The sequence below is a fragment of the Schistocerca nitens genome, chromosome 5 (assembly GCF_023898315.1).
Source record: "Schistocerca nitens isolate TAMUIC-IGC-003100 chromosome 5, iqSchNite1.1, whole genome shotgun sequence".
Taxonomy (NCBI): Eukaryota; Metazoa; Arthropoda; class Insecta; order Orthoptera; family Acrididae; genus Schistocerca; species Schistocerca nitens.
In genome coordinates this window covers 852,549,347-852,570,302 of record NC_064618.1, presented here as the reverse complement: position 1 = coordinate 852,570,302, position 20,956 = coordinate 852,549,347, and the positions used below count along the sequence as shown (strand labels likewise).

Sequence of the window (20,956 nt, the reverse complement as noted above, 5' to 3'; positions counted from 1 at the left end):
GATTCCCGCCACCATAGACGGAAGGGGGGTACCTCGGAAAGACATCGAGCCACGCGCTCACCACTGGTTCTTCTTGTTACTAGGCTGCGTGCCCATACCTACCGTACAGCTTTTACGTGACTCTACCTGTCACGACTTATACGCTAAATGGCTTGGTCAAGGAAGTTGTTGTGGATGGTCTGTATTGCTTCTTGCGTCAGTGTCACCATCTTTCTCTGAGGTGTCTATCATGGTGATTGTTCGTTATATCCTGGTGTAAGTAGGCTGTTAAGGTTTCTATGTTGGTAACGCCACGTAGCGCTCTAGGCTGTTTAGGTTTTTATGTTGGTAACGCCACGTGGCGCTCTGTTTGAAAATCACTGACGGTGCTGTCTGCAGTCTCAGGCTGGTCGGCATTCTTGAAATTTGCAATTGTAGTGTTGCACAGTTGGCTGTTAACAGCGCGTAGCGTTGCGCAGTTGGAGGTGAGACGCCAGCAGTTGTGGATGTGGGGAGAGAGATGGCGGAATTTTGAGAGCGGACGATCTGGACGTGTGTCCATCGGAAAGAGTAAATTTGTAATATTTTGTAAAGTGGTAATTTAAAGTGTTCAGTGTTCAACCTTCTAGTTTGTGTCCTAGTCGTCCAGCCTTCTCGCACACTGTTTGTATGTGGTTGTGAAAGTTTAGTCGCTCGTCAGTGTGTATGCGAAGGTACCGTGTTGTTTGAGGTACAGCACCCCGTTTGACAGGTGCAGCGGCAGCCATATTCACATGGGATACTACCGCCAGAAAAAAAAAATAGTGCACCTGGGAAGGCGACCTCGATTCTGATCCGATGACGGCATATGGCACTTGGGGGATAGTACAGGGACTCGTAATGGTTCAACGTCGTGCGCCAACAGATAGCGTAGTGGCACAGCTACCGGAGTGCCACCTGTATCTGGCGTTTAACAAGGAATGTTCACAGCCAGAAGACTCAATGTGGTGCAAACGTGTGAAGCAAGATGGCAACCATGCCAGAGAGAAGCATTCATGCTTTCCAGAGCCAAGTGAGCGAGTCTGAAAAGGGTCAAATTGTGGCCTTCCAAGTGGCGGGATGGTCCTTCGGAGTTTTGCCCCACAGGTTGGACCTGCTGCGTCAGTTGTGCAACGACGCTGGTATCAGCGGTCACCTGAACATTCTCACACCCGTAGACGAAGTTCTGGGCGTCCGCGGAGTACAGACGCCCGCCACGATCCTCGTATTGTAAGGCCGGCAGTGGTACATGGTACAGCTACCACAGCAAAGATAAGAGGGCTTGTGAGCTCAGACGTGTCGACACGAACTGTCGCGAAGCGGTTACTAGCAGTGCGACTATAGGCGCGGACACCTCTACCCGCGCTGGCCGCAGTGGCCGAGCGGTTCTAGGCGCTACAGTCTGGAACCGCGCGACCGCTACGGTCGGAGGTTCGAATCCTGCCTCGGGCATGGATGTGTGTGATGTCCTTAGGATAGTTAGGGTTAAGTAGTTATAAGTTCTAGGGGACTGATGACCTAAGATGTTAAGTCCCATAGTGCTGAGAGCCATTTGAACCATTTGAACCTCTACCCGCCTTCCACTCACGCCACAGCATCGACGTGGCTGGCTCGACTGGTGCCGTCAGATGCTCAACTGGAAGATAGAATGGCGACCCATGACCTTCGGTGATGAAAGCAGATTCTGCCCGTATGCGAGTGATTGTCGTTCGTGTGTACGACAAAGACCAGGTAAGCGCTATCTGATAGAGAGTATTCGTCCAAGACAGACTGGCCCCGCCCCAGGCCATATGGTCTGCGGTGCGATAAGTTACAATACTCGTTCTGGAGCGCACAGTATCCAGCACTCAGTACGAAAAAAAAAAGGTTCAAATGGCTCTGAGCACTATGAGACGTAACATCTGAGGTCATCAGTCCCGTAGAACTTAGAACTACTTAAACCTAACTAACCTAAGCACATCACACACATCCATGCCCGAGGCAGGATTCGAACCTGCGACCGCAGCAGTCGCGCGGTTCCGGACTCAAGCGCCTTGAACCGCTCGACCACCGCGGCCGGCCACTCAGTACGTGGAGGATGTTGTTAGACCTGTTCTTCTGTCGTTCTTGCAACAGGAAGGTAATGTGTCGCTCCAACAGGATAACGCCCGCTCACGCACTGCCCGTAAAAGTGAACGTGCTCTGCAAGAAGCACAGCAACTTCCCTGGACAGCGTGATCTCCAGACTTGTCTTCAATACAGCATGTTTGGGGCACACTGGGACACGAAGTGACTCGTGCGACCTGTCGACGAGGAACTCTTACAGAAGTATGCGAACAGGTCGACCGGGCGCGGCATAGCGTATGCCCGGACAGTATTCGCCATCTCTGTGCCAGAGTCAGCACCTGCACTGTCGCATCTGCAGGCTATTCCGCGTACTAATATGGGTGTTCCAGCATGGTTCGACGCCTGGTACCTCAGACCCGCTTGTGCTGTTGATCTGTAAATGTAGTCATTTCATGTACTCCATATGCACAGTTGCAATAATAAATCTGTAGTGAATTGGAAACCTCTAAAAGAGTGTAATAATTTTTCCCGGCAGTATGTGTATGTTACGTTTTAGGTGTGTACTGTACAGAGGCAAGTAGATATTTCGCCCTCGGCAATGGTCAGAAAACGGTTTCGAATGAGATTTTCACTCTGCAGCGGAGTGTGCGCTGATATGAAACTTCCTGGCAGATTAAAACTGTGTGCCGGACCGAGACTCGAACTCGGGACCTTTGCCTTTCGCGGGCAAGTGCTCTACCGTCTGAGGTACCCAAGCACGAGTCGCGCCCCGTCGTCAGAGCTTTACTTCTGCCAGTACCTCGTCTCCTACCTTCCAAACTTTACAGAAGCTCTCCTGCGAAACTAGCACAACTAGCACTCCTGAAAGAAAGGATATTGCGGAGACACGGCTTAGCCACAGCCTGGGGGATGTTTCCAGAATGAGATTTTCACTCTGCAGCGGAGTGTGCGCTGATATGAAACTTCCTGGCAGATTAAAACTGTGTGCCGGACCGAGACTCGAACTCGGGACCTTTGCCTTTCGCGGGCAAAAGGCAAAGGTCCCGAGTTCGAGTCTCGGTCCGGCACACAGTTTTAATCTGCCAGGAAGTTTCAACGGTTCCGAAGTCGCATTTTCTAAGCAGCTTCGCGATCTTCGCTGGAGATGGCCCCACATAAGGAAAATCAGGGAGTGTCTCGTGTCATTCAATTTCTACCTGTTTTCTTGTATCTTTTCTTCCCTCGAACATCCTTCTTATGTGTGCGAGGTAACGGGCGAGTTGTGGCGCCCTGGAAATATTATACGTTCGGAGTTGGGGCGGCCGCACAGGGCGCTCGTCAAAGCCGCGGCCCGGCAACAAACACGTGGTGGCGGGCGTTAGCCAGACGAGAGGGGTAGCCCCGGCGCATGGTCCAGCCGCGTGGCTGGGAATTCCGCTGTGACGAGGACGGTGCTCTGTGTCGATGAAGGAGACTTGTATGCCGAGAGTGCCAAAGATGGGGGGCTTTGTGAAACCTTAATGGCAGACATTTCACAGTTCGTATAAAAATTAATAGTAGCCAGATGGATCATGATACCTCAAAAAGAAACATGTACATTACTATTATTTGCACGACCATTCTGATGGTGTAATCAGATCTTCAATATATTTATTAGTTTAGTATCTGATGGTAAATTATACAAGTAACACTCAGCTACGAATTTCCAAAATTTAATTGCTTCATCCGATTTCGTCGAGCGACGTGTCTTTATAACCCTTTTAGTGTAAACCTAAATTGGTATAAATTAGAAGCATGTAACTTGAGTTGTACATGAGTTATTGGAGGTCAAAGTGGCCGATTACTATCGATGGCGTCAGGCCATAAGTACTCCACAGTTACACGAAAAAACGGTAGCAGCATGCTTATAAATATATTTATTCATCTATGTCTTTGTTTATATCCGATATATACTGTTCGTGAAGAAATTGGTTAAGTATTTACTGTGTTCTAGAAAGTACAGAGACAATAGGCTACTGGCCTACGTTTTGTTCTATTCCTTTGATATATGTTTACTTAATTTTTTTGTGTATCTAATAATGTGTGTTAGAGCGTGTTTATGGTCCAGCCGTAGGAATATTTATATAATTTCAAGTTATTTAAATGTAACTCCAGTACTTCGAATGTGTTTCATTATGTTTGTGGGCGTGCGTTGGCATGAAGACATGACGCGAGCGCTCTAGCCAATCACAGCGCTCGTGAATGGGGAGACTGGATGGAAGCGAGTTCGGGTGAAGAGTGCCGGCAGTATGGGACAGGACACGGGAAGTGCGGGACGCGACGGCGCGACGACGCACAGTCGCGGGAAGGACTTGGAGAGTGTGGAGAGGTTTGCGCGTGGTCGCGGCAGATAGAAATACTTCGTAGTGCTGACTTGTACACTTGTGAAATTCCCGTGGCTTCTCCAGTGAAGTCGTAGTGTGCGTTTAGAAGTGAATATCTCGCGAGCTATTTTGTTCCTAGCTAATAACGTGCAGTAGGAATACATTGTTTCCCTGTTATTCAATTTATATTTCATTTAGTTACTGGACCATCGACACCAATAAGTGTTTTGCAGAAATATACCGCATTCTCAGAAGTGCTTCTGCTATCGTACTCATCATTTAAAGCCGTTAAGATAGTACCCGCAGATTTTATTTAATTGCAATCTTTCATTTATAAATCTGTATGCTACTTTCATAATTCGCAATTGCCGAGTGATAGAAACCTTCGACCATTCGATTCTTGTGTATATTCTTATCGTATACTGTAGACTCAGTAGTATTTGGCCTGTATACCAGCCCCTAGACAACGAAACCAACCAAAGCTTTCAATATTTCAACGTTGAGTCGGAGGGTGCGCAGTTATTTGAAAGCCCGCATTTGGCCTTGACTGTACCCGTATTTAAGTGACATTTTCTTCATGTGGAGGGGCGCCCTTAGTGCCACTACAGGAACTTCCGGAATATGTGACACTTTGCCAGGAGAGGGTGAGTACTTTGTCACGCAGCTGGTGCACATACACTCAGTCGCAAAAGTATTCGGACAGCACGTAACGGCGCATAATTTTGCAGTTTGCCGCATGAACAAATACAGAAATAGCACTTTTTAATGTATTTGGGATTCTGGGTACGATGTCGCAACGAGAAACACGCGTCAAATACGAAGAATTGTTGTTGGACATGTGTCTGTTACGTAATATTTCCTGAAAACGGCATGGGAAGGTGCAACAAAAGTATTCGGACAAAGGCGGACAACGTGAGAGAATAGTTCATTCCGAGACGCACAGAGGGTGAAGCGACTGCAGTGTGTCCGATATTTCCGTGAGACGGTAGCGATGGTTAGTAAACACGTATCGCGAGCCTGTGCAGGTCGACGATGGGACGCAGAGGGAAGTGTTCTACGTTCGAGCAAAGGCAACTTGTCGTTTATCATCACGCGAAGGGGAAAACCTGCAGGGAAATTGCCGCAATAGTGAACATGAAGAAAAGTACAGTTCATGACATTATTAAACGGTTCGAGAAGGAAGACCGATCGGAATTCCGTTGCAGTACAAGACGGGCATTTTCACATTGTGCGAAAGGTACAACAGAATCCGAAAATATCTGCCACACGAATTGCAAGTGAGGTAGAGGGAGACCTCAGTATAAAAGTTCATCCCGAAACCGTGCGGAGAGTACTACGACGATCGCAGTACCGTGGTCGAGTAGCACTGCGAAAGCCATTCATAAATGCAGTGAACCAGACGAAACGTATGCAGTTTGCGAGGGAATACGCCGAATACGATCAGGCTTGGTGTAATCCGGTGATATTTTGCGACGAATGTAAATTTACATTATGGCAAAGCGACGGAAAGGCAAACGTGTGGCGAAAGACCAATGAAGAGCTGAATCCCAGGAACCTCAAACCGACAGTAAAGTTTGGAGGTGGGAGCATCACGGTGTGGGGATGCATGTCCGGCAATGGTGTGGGTGAGTTAGCGTTCATTGATGATACGATGAACAAGGAAGCGTATTTGAATATACTGCGAGGACATTTGAAGCAGAGTGCGCGACATCTAGGTATTGAGAAAAACTTTCATTTTTTTCAGGATAATGATCCCAAGCATGCCGCGCGTATCGTACAAATGTGGTCGCTCTTCAATTGCCCGAAAGTATTACACCCCTCCTCCCCAATCACCAGACCTTAACCCAATCGAACATTTGGGGGATAAATTGAAACGGACCCTCCGCACGGACAACATCTTTACGAATGAGACCTTGAAAGAGAAACTGCACCAAGAATGGGCAAATATAGGCCCAGATTTCACGAAAAAACTCGTGGAAAGTATGCCTAGTAGATTGGAGGAGGTATTGAAAATGAAAGGTGGACGCAAAGGTATTGACATTTTCGTCGTACAACTTGTGAACATTTATTGGACAGTGCCCGAATACTTTTGTAGCAGCAGGGTGTGCAGGATGTTTCATTTTTGTTGTTAATTTTTCTGTTATTTTTGTTTTGGAAACGAAGTAATACAATAATTCTTTTGTAAGTAATGTTGTTACGCATATATAGGGTGTTACAAAAAGGTACGGCCAAACTTTCAGGAAACATTCCTCACACACAAAGAAAGAAAATATGTTAAGTGGACATGTGTCCGGAAACGCTTACTTTCCATGTTAGAGCTCATTTTATTACTTCTCTTCAAATCACATTAATCATGGAAACACACAGCAACAGAACGTACGAGCGTGACTTCAAACACTTTGTTACAGGAAATGTTCAAAATGTCCTCCGTTAGCGAGGATACATGCATCCACCCTCCGTCGCATGGAATCCCTGATGCGCTGATGCAGCCCTGGAGAATGGCGTATTGTATCACAGCTGTCCACAATACCAGCACGAAGAGTCTCTACATTTGGTACCGGGGTTGCCTAGACAAGAGCTTTCAAATGCCCCCATAAATGAAAGTCAAGAGGGTTGAGGTCCGCCTCTACCAATCCATCGGTCACTGAATCTGTTGTTGAGAAGCGTACGAACACTTCGACTGAAATGTGCAGGAGCTCCACCGTGCATGAACCACATGTTGTGTCGTACTTGTAAAGGCACATGTTCTAGCAGCGCAGGTAGAGTATCCCGTATGAAATCATGATAACGTGCTCCATTGAGCGTAGGTGGAAGAACATGGGGCCCAATCAAGACATCACTGCTACGTACTGATGTGTTTGATGCTATTACTGTAGAGCAATGAGTCGCATATCAACACAAGCACCGAAGTCAACATTACCTTCCTTAAATTGGGCCAACTAGCGGTGAATCGAGGAAGTACAGTACATACTGACGAAACTAAAATGAGCTCTAACACGGAAATTAAGCGTTTCCGGACACATGTCCACATAACATCTTTTCTTTATTTGTGTGTGAGGAATGTTTCCTGAAAGTTTGGCCGTACATTTTTGTAACACCCTGTATATTGCTAATAAATATGTTTGGGTTTCATAGTCGGCGTTTCTCGAGTACTCATTGTGAAACTTGCCACTGTCCGAACACTTTTGCGACTGAGTGTATACAGAGGGTGTGGAGCAGTGGAGTGCTCGCTTACCGCCCTGAGCCAGCGCACTGTGGGCGGCGGGCTGCCGCGGAAGGCGGCGCTCAGCGTGGCCGTGTCTCCGCGCAGCGCCACCACGTCGCGCGGGCCGCGCGTCACCGCCGCCGGCTCCCCTCCCTCCTCCTCCTCCTCCCCCTCCTCCGGCTGCAGCACGGTGAGGGAGGCGGGCGCCGCCGCCGCCCCCGCGCCGCCGCCGGCCAGCGAGCACTCGACGGCGCCGCCGTCCTCCGGTTGCACGTCACGCACCGTCAGCACGCTCTCGTCGCCGGTCGTCTCCACCTGCGGACACGCCGGGCGTCACTCGTCCACACTCGAAACGCACCCTTAACACAGGTCACGTAAACCTATCTGCTATGGAGCTGTCAACAGGCACGGGGACGGGATGAGGGAATCCTGGCAGGAGACTGCTGAGGTCCTCCTGTGGTCCCTGCTGCCTCACGACAGTGCGGATGGCGAGACTGGAGGACAGCGCCAATTAAGAAATGAAGACCTTGAAAGATACACCAATAATAAGGCAGTCTACCCGTTTTCTGAAGAGGAGGTGACTGCCAACATAAGTCGAAGAGAGGCAAAGCTCCCGGGCCGGACGGCATTGCAGGGGAGGTGGTGCAGTTCTCAGCCCCCCAGCTAGTAACACCACAGTCATCTATGCAATGAGTGCCTCAGGCAGAAAAAATTCCCCAAGATATGGAAAATTGCAAATGTCGTGATCATTAAGAAAGGACCTGACAAAGACCCAGCTGAAACAAAATCTTACAGACCCGTCTGCTTGTTGGACTTGTTTGGGAAGATACTAAAGAAGTTGCTGGCTGACAGACTGGCAGCACACCGAGTGCTGTGCGGGATGAGTAGCAGGCAGTTCGGCTTCAGGTCTGGGCGGTCGGCTTCTGATGGAATCGCCCTGGCAGCTGAGGTACGTGGCTCAACCCCGTACAAGTACGTAGTTCACATCCTGGTGGACACCAGTGGCGCCTTCGACCACCTGTGGTTGCCTTAGCTCTTCTCCTGTTTGAGGGAGAAAGAGTGTCCAGGGCCACTATACGGTTGTCCGAGGAGCTATTGTGAGGATCGGGAGGTCTGGCTATCATCCCCTGGCGGAAGAGTGGGAAAAAATATAACAGAGGGATGCCCCCAGGGTTCTGTATTAGGCCCCCTATTCTGGGACATCCACATGGAGCCACTGTTAGACGATATACAACAAAGCGAAGAACTGTTAGATGTGATAGCCTACACGGATGACCTGCTCCTGTTGGTTGGCGGCCGAAGCCGAGAAGACATAGAGCCCAAAATCGAAAGGGCTATAGGAAAATTACAACTATGGTGCCAAAATACAAAGATGAACATTTCGCCGAGCAAGTCTACATATCTCTTGCCGAAAGAGCAGCTGATAAGGAATACCACTGTGAGAATTGAGGGCTTACCAGTTCTTTGGCGACGTGAGACGCGCTACCTGGGAATCATCATTGATGAAAGGTGGAACTCTGGGCAACACTTTGAAACCGTAATCCAGAGAGCCCTGCAAGTGCTTAACAATCTTATCTCCATAAGTCATAAAAGATTTCATCTTCCCCCTCATCTCATAAAGATATATCATAACAGCATCTTAACGTCAATAGTGGGTTATGGCTCGGCAGTCTGGGCACACAGACTCACGAGGGTAGTGCCCGCCATTACAGTGAGAACAGTGCAGAGGAACACGATATTGACGTCTGTGGGGGCCTACAGGACATCTCCAGGGGGGGCCCTATTAGTTATAATGGGGCTCTGCCTCTGGACATCAAAATTAGAGAACAAGCTGCGTGGTACAGTGCCAAAAAAGGCGATAACAGGGGACATACTGGATGTTAGGGTTGAGGAAAGGGTGTGATAAGGAAAAGAGGTGGAGAGTTGTGGTAGGAAGCATGGGAAGCGAAGAAACTGGCCGAAGAACATTTGAATTTTTACCAGATGTGAAGGAACGACTAGGTATGAAGTACTTCGAGCGAACCTGGGGATTGTTCCATTTTCTCACTGGTCTTGGGCCCTACCCGACCTTTGTCCGTTTGGGAAGAGGGCTACGCGGTGTTACTGCGCCCAGTTCGTGAGGCTGAAATGCTGATTTTTTGTATACCTAGTCATCCAGTACACTTCATACCAATCTGAAGTTTGTTGCATGCCACCTTCATGGTGTTGCAATTTTAACTGTCTGTAGCTTACATCAGTGAGTTACATCGACAGTACGCAGCTGGAATTGGAGTCGGTTATACGTAAGCAATGTTGAAATTAATATTATAGAAAAGGAAGAGGAAATAGATGTAGATGAGGGGGGCAAATACGATACTGCGAGAAGAATTTGGCAGAGCACTCAAAGACGTAAGGGGAAACAAGGTCCTGGGAGTAGGCGGCATTCCATCAGAACTACTGATAGCCTTGGGAAAGCCAGCCGTGGTGAAATTATTCCATGAGATCTACAAGATGCACGAGACAGGCGAAATACTTTCAGACTTCGAGAACAATATAATAATTCCAATTCCAAAGAAAGCAGATGCTGACAGGTGTCAATATTACCCACTATCAGTTTAATAAGTCGCGGTTACAAAATACTAACGTGAATTCTTTAGAGAAGAATGGAAAAACTGGTAGGTCCCGACCTCGGGGAAGATCAGTTCGGATTCCAGAGAAATGTAGGAACACACGAGGCAGTACTGACCCTAGGACTAATATCAGAAGATATAGATGATAGGTTAATAAAAGGGATCTATACATTTATACCATCTGTAGACTAAGAAAAATATTTTGACAACTTTGACTAGAATAGCCTCTTTGAAATTCTGAAGGTAACAGGGATAAATATAGGGAATGAAAGGTTATTTACAACTTGTATAGAAACCAGACTGCAGTTGTAAGGGTTGACAGGTATGAAAGGGAAGCAGTGGTTGGGAAGAGAATGAGACAAGATTTAGCCTATCCCCGATGTTAGTCAATTTGTACATTGAAGAAGCAGCAAAGAAAACAAAAGAAACATTTGGAGTAGCAATTGAAGTTCAGAGAGAAGACATAAAAACATTGAAGTTTGCCAATGACACTGTAATTCTGTCAGAGAGAGCAAAGCGCTTCGAAGAGCAGTTGAACGGAAGGAGGATATACGATGAATATAAAAAAAAGCAAAACAACGATAATGGAATGTTGTAGAACTAAATGAGGTGATGCTGAGGGAATTAGATTAGAAAACGAGACACTTTAAGTAATAGATGAATTTCGATATTTGAGCAGCAAAATAAATGACGATGGCCGAAGTAGACTGAAAATCACAAGAAAAGCACCTTTGAACAAGAGAAATTTTTTAACATCGAATATAGATTTAAGTGTTAGAGAGTCTTTTCTGAAGGTATTTGAATGGAGAGTAGCCATGTACGGAAGTGAAAAATGGACGATAAACAGTTTATACTAGAAGAGAACAGAAGGTTTTGAAGTGTAATGCTACAGAAAATTAGATGGGTGGATTACGTAATTAATGAGAAGGTACTGAATGGATTTGCGGAGAAGAGGAATTTGTGGCACAACTTGACCAAAAGATGGGATCAGTTGACGGGACACATTCAGAGACATCAAGGAATCACGAATTTTGTAGTAGAGGGAAGTGTCGGGGGTAAATATCGTAGAGAGAGGTCAAGAGAACAATACATTAAACAGATTCATAAGGATGTAGGTTGCAGGCTTGCACAGAAGAGAGTAGCATGAAGAGGTCCATCAAACTAGTGTTCAGGCTGAAGACCGCAACAACAACGTACTCAGGCGAAGAAATGCGAGCTGTGCCGGCTGTGGCGAGGTACTCACGTGGCACCTGGGGCAGGCGGCGGCGTCGCGGCCTGCCACAGTCCAGACGACGTCGCCGGCTGCGCGCGGGTCAGACACGCGCGCCACGAAGCTGGCGCTGGCGCCGGGGCGCGCCATCACTGGCGCCGGGCTCTTCAGGAAGGCGGCCGCCGGCTGCTGCTGCTGCTGCTGCTGGTGCTGGGGGCGACCGTCACCCGCGGAGGGCGTTGCCGCCTCTGCGTGGACAGGAAGCCGCGCTCTAACAACTAGCAGTATTCAGGCTGTACTCTCTAGCTACTAGAGTGTTAGAGAGATATTTAGATTAGATTAGTTCTTCGTTCAATAGATCCGTGCTGAGGAGATCCTCGTGGATGTGCAACATCTCAATTTTTTTTAAAAGCTGAAATAACAATACTAATAGTATGAATATATACAATACACCATTTGTTTCTATTTAAAAATTCGTCAATGGAGTAGAATGGGTTGGCCACTAGTAAGTCTTTCAGGCTCCTTTTAAACTGATCTTTATTTGTAACAAAATTTTTTATGTTTTCTGGGAAATTATTGAAGATGAGTGTTCCTGAGTAGTGGACCCCTTTTTGAACTAAAGTAAGTGCTTTTAAGTCTTTGTGCAGATCATTTCTGTTCCTGCTATTGTATGTATGAACTGAACTGTTTGTTGGAAAAAGAGATATATTATTTAGGACAAATTTCATTAAGGAGTAAATACACTGAGAGGCAGTAGTTAGTATACCCAGTTCTTTGAAGAGGTTTCTACAGGACGTTCGTGAATTTGCTCCACAAATAATACGTATTACACTCTTTTGGACTCTTAAAACTTTTGTTTGACTTAAAGAGTTACCCCAAAATATTATACCATATGACACTATGGAATGAAAGTAGGCAAAGTATGCAAGTTTTTTCATTTTTATGTCACCTATGTCTGCTAACACTCGAATTGCAAATACAGATTTGTTAAGGCGTTTCCACAGTTCTGTGGTGTGTTCCTCCCAACTGAATTTATTATCAAGTTTTAATCCCAGGAATTTAAGACTGTAACCTCTTCTATCTGTTCTCCTCCATACTTTATGCATATGCTGGGTGGAAACCTCTTACAGGTTCTGAATTGCATATAGTCAGTCTTTTCGAAGTTTAATGTCAGTGAGTAGGCTTTAAACCATTTATTAATATCCATGAAAATACCATTAGCAGATCTTTCTAGAACTACACTCGACATACTATTTATTGCAACACTTGTGTCATCTGCAAACAAAACGAACTCTGCTTCTGGCAGTGTAACTGATGAGAGATCATTAATGTACACAAAAAAAGCAATGGCCCTAAGATGGATCCTTGTGGGACACCACATGTAATTTCTTCCCATTCTGATGATGACTGATGACTTAATTCACTAGTCCCTTGCACTGACACCCTTTGTTTCCTGTTAGCGAGGTATGACTTGAGCCATTTTGCAGCACTGCCCGTGACACCATAGAATTCTAATTTATTTAAAAGGATGTTGTGGTTCACACAATCCAATGCCTTTGACAAATCACAGGAAATACATGCTGCTTGTAATTTGTTATTTAATGAATTAAGTACATTTTCACTGTAGGTGTAAATAGTCTTCTCGATATCAGAACCCTTCAGAAATCCAAACTATGTTCTTGATAATATGTTATTTGTGGTCAGATGGTTGAGAAGCTGCCTGTACATGACTTTTTCTAAAATTTTTGAGAATGCTGGCAAAAGTGAAATCGGTCTGTAGTTTGATGGTATCTCTTTACCCCCTTTCTTGAATAGAGGCTTAACATCTGCATATTTTAGCCAGTCAGGAAATTTCCCAGTTATAATTGACTGGTTACACAAGTCACTTAGAATTGTACTAAACTCACAAGAACATGCCTTAATTAACTTTGTTGATATTTCATCGTAACTACTAGAATGCTTTGTTTTTAACGATTTTATTATGGAAGTTATTTCTTTTGGTGAAGTGAGTGACATATTCATGTACCTCAAGCTATTTGTAAAGGCTAGTTTCAGATATTCAAAGGCATTATTTACTGATCCTGGCGATCCCATTATATCAGTAGCGGATATAAAGTACTTGTTAAATAGATTTGCCACACTACGCCCATCGGCTACAAATGTGTCATCTACCCTTAATGCTATTTGCTCCTGTTCCTTTCTGGTTCTACCAGTCTCCTCTTACACTATATCCCATATTGTTTTTATTTTGTTCCTTGACATTGCTATCTTCTTCTCGTAGTGCATTTGGTTAGATGCCTGAATTACTTTTTTTAATATTTTACAGTATTTCTTGTATTTAGCTAAATTATCAGCATTGGAGCTATTCTTGGTCGACAGATACATTTTCCTTTTTGTCTTACAGGAAATCTTTATTCCTTGTGTAATCCATGGTTTTATTATAGACTTCTGTTTAATTTGAGTAACTTTTACAGGAAAACAGTTTTCAAACATGGTACTGACATAGTTCATGAATGTGTTATAACTTTCATTCATGTCATGAGTACTATAAACATCTTTCCAGTTCATATATTTGAGCCGTTTTCTAAAACACTCAATTTTTGGTTGATTGACTACTCTCCTGTACTCCGATTTAGCAGTCTTGATAATCTGCTTAGAATTTACATCTAAAACAAGGAGCTGCATGTCATGATCTGATAGTCCATTTATTACAGGTTTTATGACATGATTTTCTTCCTTTGATTTCTCTATAAAAATGTTATCAATGGCTGTCCTTGAGGATTTAGTGATCCTAGTGGGAAACTTTACAGTGTGAGTTAGATTGTAAGACAACATTACTAACTGCAGTAAATGTTTACTGGAAGATTGCATTAGAAAGCCTGTATTAAAGTCACCAGCAATCAAAATTTCTTTGTTTCTTCCTGTTAAATAACCCAAAAGACCTTCTAGATGATTTATGAATAGAGAGAGAGAGAGAGAGACAACGACGACAACACAGCACAAAGGAATTATCCGAATGTAACGGAAATCGGTAGATGTGATGTACATGTACAGACAAAGAAATGATTACAATTTCGTAAAAATTGAACGATTTATTCAACACAAAGAGCTTCACGAATTGAGCAAGTCAATAACGCGTAGGTCCATCTCTGGCCCTTATGCAAGCAGTTATTCCTCTTCGCATTGATCTACAAACTTATTGGATGTTGTCCTGAGGGATATCGTGCCAAATTCTGTCCAGCTGGCGAGTTGGATCGTCAGAATTCCGAGACGGTTGAAGGGCGCAGCCTATAATGCTCCAGTTGGAGAGATATCCGGCGACCTTGCAGGCGAAGGTAGGGTTTGGTAAGCACGAAGAGAAGCAGTGGAAACTCTCGCCGTGTGTGGGCGGGCATTATCTTGCTGAAATGTAAGCCCAGAATGGCTTGCCGTGAAGGCTAACAAAACGGGACTTAGAATATCGTCGGCGCATCACTGTGCTGTAAGGATGCCAGGAATGACAACAAAAACAAAGGAGGGCTGCTGTGAAAAGAAACGACACGCCAGACCATCACTCCTGATTGTCCGGTCTTACAGCGGGCGACCGTCGGGCTGGTATCCCAACGCCGGCCGAAACGTCTGCAGACACGTCTTCGCTGCTGATCGGGCCTCAGTTCGAAGCGGCACTCAACACTGAAGACAACTCTACTCCAGTCGATGCGATTTCAGGCCGAAGACGTGTCTAGAGACAGCGGTGGGATACCAGTCTCACTTTCGTCAGCCATACGGCCTAACAACCAAGAGTGATGTCTATGGTGCCATTTCTTTTCATAGTAGGACTCCTTTGGTTGCCATCCGCGGCACAGGGGCACGACGGGGATGTTGTACGCCCAGTTCTGTTGTCCTGTATGCCAAGCCATCCTGGGCTTACGTTTCAGTAAGGTAATGCTCGCCCGCACATGGCGAGCGTTTCTACTGCTTCTCTTCGTGCTTGCCAAACCCTACCTTGGCCTGCTAGGTCACCGAATATCTCCCAAAATTGAGGCTGTTTGTCGCATTATGGGCAGGGCTCTTCAAACACCTCGATATTTTGCCGATTTAACGTGCCACTAGGATAGAATTGGGCACGATACCGCCCCCAGTAGCTGAGTGGTCAGCGTGACAGACTGTCAATCCTAAGGGCCCGGGTTCGATTCCCGGCTGGGTCGGAGATTTTCTCCGCTCAGGGACTGGGTGTTGTGTTGTCCTAATCATCATCATTTCATCCCCATCGACGCGCAGGTCGCCGAAGTGGCGTCAAATCGAAAGACCTGCACCAGGCGAGCGGTCTACCCGCTGGGAGGCCCTAGCCACACGACATTTCCATTTTCCATTGGGCACGATATTCCTCGGGAGGAGATGCAACAAATCTGTCAATCAGTGGCAAGCGGAATAACTGCTTGTTGTGGACCAACTTGTTATAGACTAGCTCAATTGTAATCATTGGTATGTCTGCACATGTGTATCACATCTACCGGTTTCCGCCCCACTCTGATAATTCCTTCGTGGTGCGTCGTTTTTGTCTGAGAGTACATTTCTTTCTCAGCTACTCGAACACGGCTGCATAGTAACCCGAAGATTATTCGTGGTTAGCGCTAATAGTTGCTACTACGTTGTGATGCTCAGTAATTTCTTCTGAAAGAATTATGGTACATCAGTTAAACTGTAGAACAGTCGAAAACAAGACTGCTCCATTCGAAACAAGTTGTGGCAAAATAATCAGTAGCGCAGTGGGTGAGTAATAATGATTACATACTCGTTTACTTTCAGACTGCGATATGTTCATCTAGATTTAAGGCTAATGTTAACAGTATTATTCGCCACCTAACCGTCTAATGTGAAACTTACACTTTCATTTATATGTTTATTATTGGCTTCTAGCATACATAATTTTTACCGATCACAAGTCAAGAACTTCTATAAGCATGTAGGCAAGTGTCACACGTTCCCTACATACTTCTTCTGACAGATAAGTGACATTTGACCATATTCAGACAAATGTTATGTGTCTCACATTCTCTGACTTGGCGTCAGTTACGCTACAACATATAAGTCGATAGCTAATCGTGTGTGTGTTGTAATATTTAACACTTTTCATTAAATGCAACATCCGCCTTTTCTTTTGGATTTTTATGTCTTCTTGTGCCACAAACCCGGGTGTGGCGCCATTGTCGCTCCTGGCTGTGCCCCCAGGAACGAGGACGGTGCAAAGCGGAAGGCGGCGGCCAACGCCAGAGACAACCTTTACAAATCTCACTCGGCATTTCCCTTAGCACTTGCACAGAAAGACGATGTGACATACACCACAAATTGTTACGTCATACGATTAACTGCACGGTGTGTTCTGTACAAAATTTTATAAAAGTGGGGAGGGAAAGATCTACAGACGCATTCGCACAGAGGATGTTATTATTTTCCTCGATTTTTCGGGCTTTGGAAAACTATGACATTCTCAGAATGAACGGCTGTAAAGAGGTATAGCTTTTATCTCTTGGTGTTTTCATTCCATTCTTCCAGCCACTAGAGAGTATCAGTTGTTTTATTCTCCAGAGTTGATCTGTAATTGAGAGTTTTGTGCCTGTGTGTTCCACTAGTAATGGCGACTTTCGCAGATTGATCTGCTGTTTCATTGTATTAACATCGGTATCAGATATAATCCAAAATAATTACATAGTTTGGCCAGCCTTCTTGGCAACATGATGCCAATCTGATTGATCTAGAACGTACGAGGTGTTTCGAAAAGGACTTTACTTTTGAAAATTCATGCAAATTAATTCATACTTCCTACAGAGGTGATTGTAGTGTCAATTTGTAGGGAAATACATCAAGTTTTGTCTCGCGTAGTCAGCTAGTGCGGAATCGCACCGTAAGGAGCGCTAGCGGCAGTTGCGTTAAATATGGCTGCCTTCACTGGACCCGAGCGTGCTAGCTGTGTGAAATGGTTTGAAGAATCGAAGTCGGCGACAACAGGTCAGCCTAATCTCTGTACCAAGTACGCTAAAGATCCTCCTAGTAGGCCTGCAGTTTATGAGTGGCATAAATGTTCTGTAGAAACAGGTTGCTCGGTAAGACATGGGAAATCATCAGGTAATCCAAGCACATCTGACGACGTCGTTGAGCGAGTGAGGCAGCGTTTTGTCAGCAGCCGTACCAAATCGACCCGGCGTGCATCCCGCGAACTGCAAATCCCACATACGACTGTTTGGCGTATGTTGGGATACCGTTTGCATTTGTAACCGTACAGATTGACGCGCGTACAAGCAATAAAAGACGCTGATAAAAATGCTCGCAAGATCTTCTGTGTGGATATGTTAAATCGATTACATGAGCATGAACATTTGCCAGCCGGAGTGTGGTCGTGCAGTTCTAGGCGCTACAGTCTGGAACCGGGCAACCGCTACATTCACAGGTTCGAATTCTGCCTCGGGCATGGATGTGTTTGATGTCCTTAGGTTAGTTAGGTTTAATTAGATCTAAGTTCCAGGCGACTGATGACCTCAGAAGTTAAGTCGCATAGTGCTCAGAGCCATTTGAACCATTTGAACCTACCTGTTACCAACTGTTCGTCTAAAATTGTGACGAGTCGACTTTTCACTTAAGTGGCACATAACTGTAGGATATGGACAGTGAAAATCCACATCAAACATTGCAACATGTTCGTGATAGCCCCAACTGAACATTTTTTGTGCATTGAGCAAGAACAAATTGTACGGCCCCCTTTTTTTTCCTTGAGAAAACGATCAACGAGATAGTGTACCTGGACGTGTTACAACAAGTTTTCATATCACGCATAGATGAGGATGACTAAGAACGAAATGTTTACTTCATGTAAGATGGTGCACCACTACCTGGCTGACGTCAGGGATTTTCTCAGTGACCGCTTTCCAGGTCAGCGGATTGGCCATGACGCGCCAGTTGCATGGCCACGACGTTCCGCAGAACTGACACGACTCCATTTTCTTTCTTTATGGGGATTCATCAAGGATATTGTGTTTGTACCTCCTGTGCCGGCTTATCTACCTGAACGTAGAGCAAGAATTTACGCCATCATTGAGCAAGTAACACCTGCAATGCTACAGCGAGCTTGGGAAGAAATTGACTTCCGTTGGGATGTGTCGAGGATAACCAATGAAGGTCACATGTAACATCTTCAGTTGAAGGTAAAAAAAAAACTTGATATATTTCCCTGCAAAATAACACTAAACTCTGCTCTGTATCTTCTTTCAATAAATTTATATGAATTTTTGAAATTGTAAAGTCCCTTTTCAAACACCCTATATTTAGTTGGCGTTCTTTTGCGTTTTCAGAATGCTTTTAGAGTCGGTAATTGTTACGAAACCTCCAGTTCTAGCAATCTCTGTAATTATTTCGTTGATACGGAACGGAGACCATGGCTGCGGTTACCCTTGACGCTGCATCACAGACAGGAGCGCCTGCAATGGTGTATTCAACGACGAACATGGGTGCACGAATGGCAAAACGTCATTTTTTCGGACGAATCCAGGTTCTGTTTACAGCATCATGACGGTTGCATCCGTGTTTGGCGACATCGCAGTGAACGCATATTGGAAGCGTGTATTCGTCATCGCCATACTGGCGTATCACCCGGCGTGATGGTATGGGGTGCCATTGGTTACACGTCTCGGTCACCTCTTGTTCGCATTGACGGCACTTTGAACAGTGGACGTTACATTTCAGATGTGTTACGATCCGTGGCTCTACCCTTCATTCGATCCCTGCGAAACCCTACGTTTCAGCAGGATAATGCACGACCGCATGTTGCAGGTCCGGTACGGTCCTTTCTGGATACAGAAAATGTTCGACTGCTGCCCTGGCCAGCACATTCTCCAGATCTCTCACCAACTGAAAACGTCTGGTCAATGGTGGCCGAGCAACTGGCTCGTCACATTACGCCAGTCACTACTCTCGATGAACTGTGATATCGTGTTGAAGCTGCATGGGCAGCTGTACCTGTACACACCATCCAAGCTCTGTTTGACTCAATGACCAGGCGTATCAAGGCCGTTATTACGGCCAGAGGTGGTTGTTCTGGGTACTGATTTCTCAGGATCTATGCACCCAAATTGCGTGAAAATGTAATCACATGTCAGTTCTAGTATAATATATTTGTCCAATGAATACCCGCTTGTCACATGCATTTCTTCTTAGTGTAGCAATTTTAATGACCAGTAGTGTAGTATGAACGGGTGTTTCTTTGGGAGAGCGCCACGGAGCTCGGGCAGTCGGCAGCGCCTTCCCGGCCAGCTAAGCAGCACTTCTGCTAGTAAGGCGGCGTACGTGTGGTGCGACCGTAACCGTACCGGCCCATAGCAGCGGCCGGCACGCTCTGCTCTCCCTGTGTGGTCGGCGTCGTGGCTGGAGGCTACTGCCGCCCTGCCGCCACTCCGTCGTTACGGCGTGCTGTGCTCTGCGAGTCAATCAAGGCAGCCGCCGCTACTGCCAGCCGTCCCGTGCTGTCGCTACGCAGACTCTCGTCCTTCGCGCTCACTCGAGAAGGAGACTGCTAACGAACAGAGCTGTTGCGTATCACAGTTACTCGAGCCTCATCTCACTTTCTTTCATTTCTTTTGGAATTCTTGTAGGTAAGAACTCGATACTGACCGCTCTACTCAAAAAAGCTGGCTTAAATAGATATGTACCAGATAATATGGCCGTTTACCGTGTCCTTGACTTTAAAAAAAAGGAAGAAAAAATACTGTTACTGTCTCCCAGACAACACGCTAAACGCTCTCCAAAAACAGACAGCGAGAAACGCCGATAATTAAAACTTGGTATTTGTCGGAAAAGCACACGGTACTGCGAAATTCTCACCCGCAGTTTGTGATGTTGCCCCTGGACAGTCCCCGCTTGAGATTAATTAAAAGTCCTAGGATCGTCGATTACTCGCCTAGCCTCTAAGGCTAGATGAAATACCAGGCGCAGAAGTATGAAACCGGAATTTCCCTATAGATGGTGCTAGTTGTCAGTGTAGGGCCCGTGAGACCGCCTCTGCTTCCTCTTACGGCTGACAACGAATGTCAACATACAGTAACCCAAGTTACATACACCGGTATCTCTTTCAAACCTGTAAACATGTCGAGTTTTGTGGCTACGAAGTACGATTAGCGGACAGTTTTGATTTTGTTTTATCATTTGAAGAAAACTGCTGCAGAATCCCTTTGAATGCTTGACAAAGCTTTCCGCGAACATTCTCGTGGGAAAAAGACAGTGTTTCGAGTGGTTCAAAAAATTCAAGTGGTGATTTTGACGTGAGGAACAACGAGCGCGGGAAACCACCGAAAAAGTTCGAAGGAAATGCACTGCAGGCCTTACTGGATAAAGATGATACATTCAACAGGATTTTGCGGAACAATTGAATGTCACGCAGAAACCGGTTTCTCTTCGGTTGAAAACGCAGAAAGTGGGAAAATGGGTTCCGCATGAACTGCAAGCAAATCGAAAGAGCACTTCTGAAATGCTGCTGGTCAGATTCAAAAGCAAGTCGTTTCTCCATCGAATACTAAATGGT

General features: G+C 45.7%; 1 protein-coding gene across 1 annotated transcript in view; it reads right to left on the bottom strand.

Moving 5' to 3' along the window:
• Positions 1–20,956, bottom strand: part of LOC126260759 (uncharacterized) — a 1,547,391-nt gene that overhangs the window by 129,341 nt on the left and 1,397,094 nt on the right. Inside the window, exons 49-50 of the mRNA XM_049958097.1 lie at positions 11,443–11,657; positions 7,621–7,905 (exon numbers count right to left, since the gene is read on the bottom strand). Coding sequence (XP_049814054.1) covers positions 7,621–7,905; positions 11,443–11,657 — 500 coding nt within the window. The remainder of the gene's footprint in view (positions 1–7,620; positions 7,906–11,442; positions 11,658–20,956) is intronic.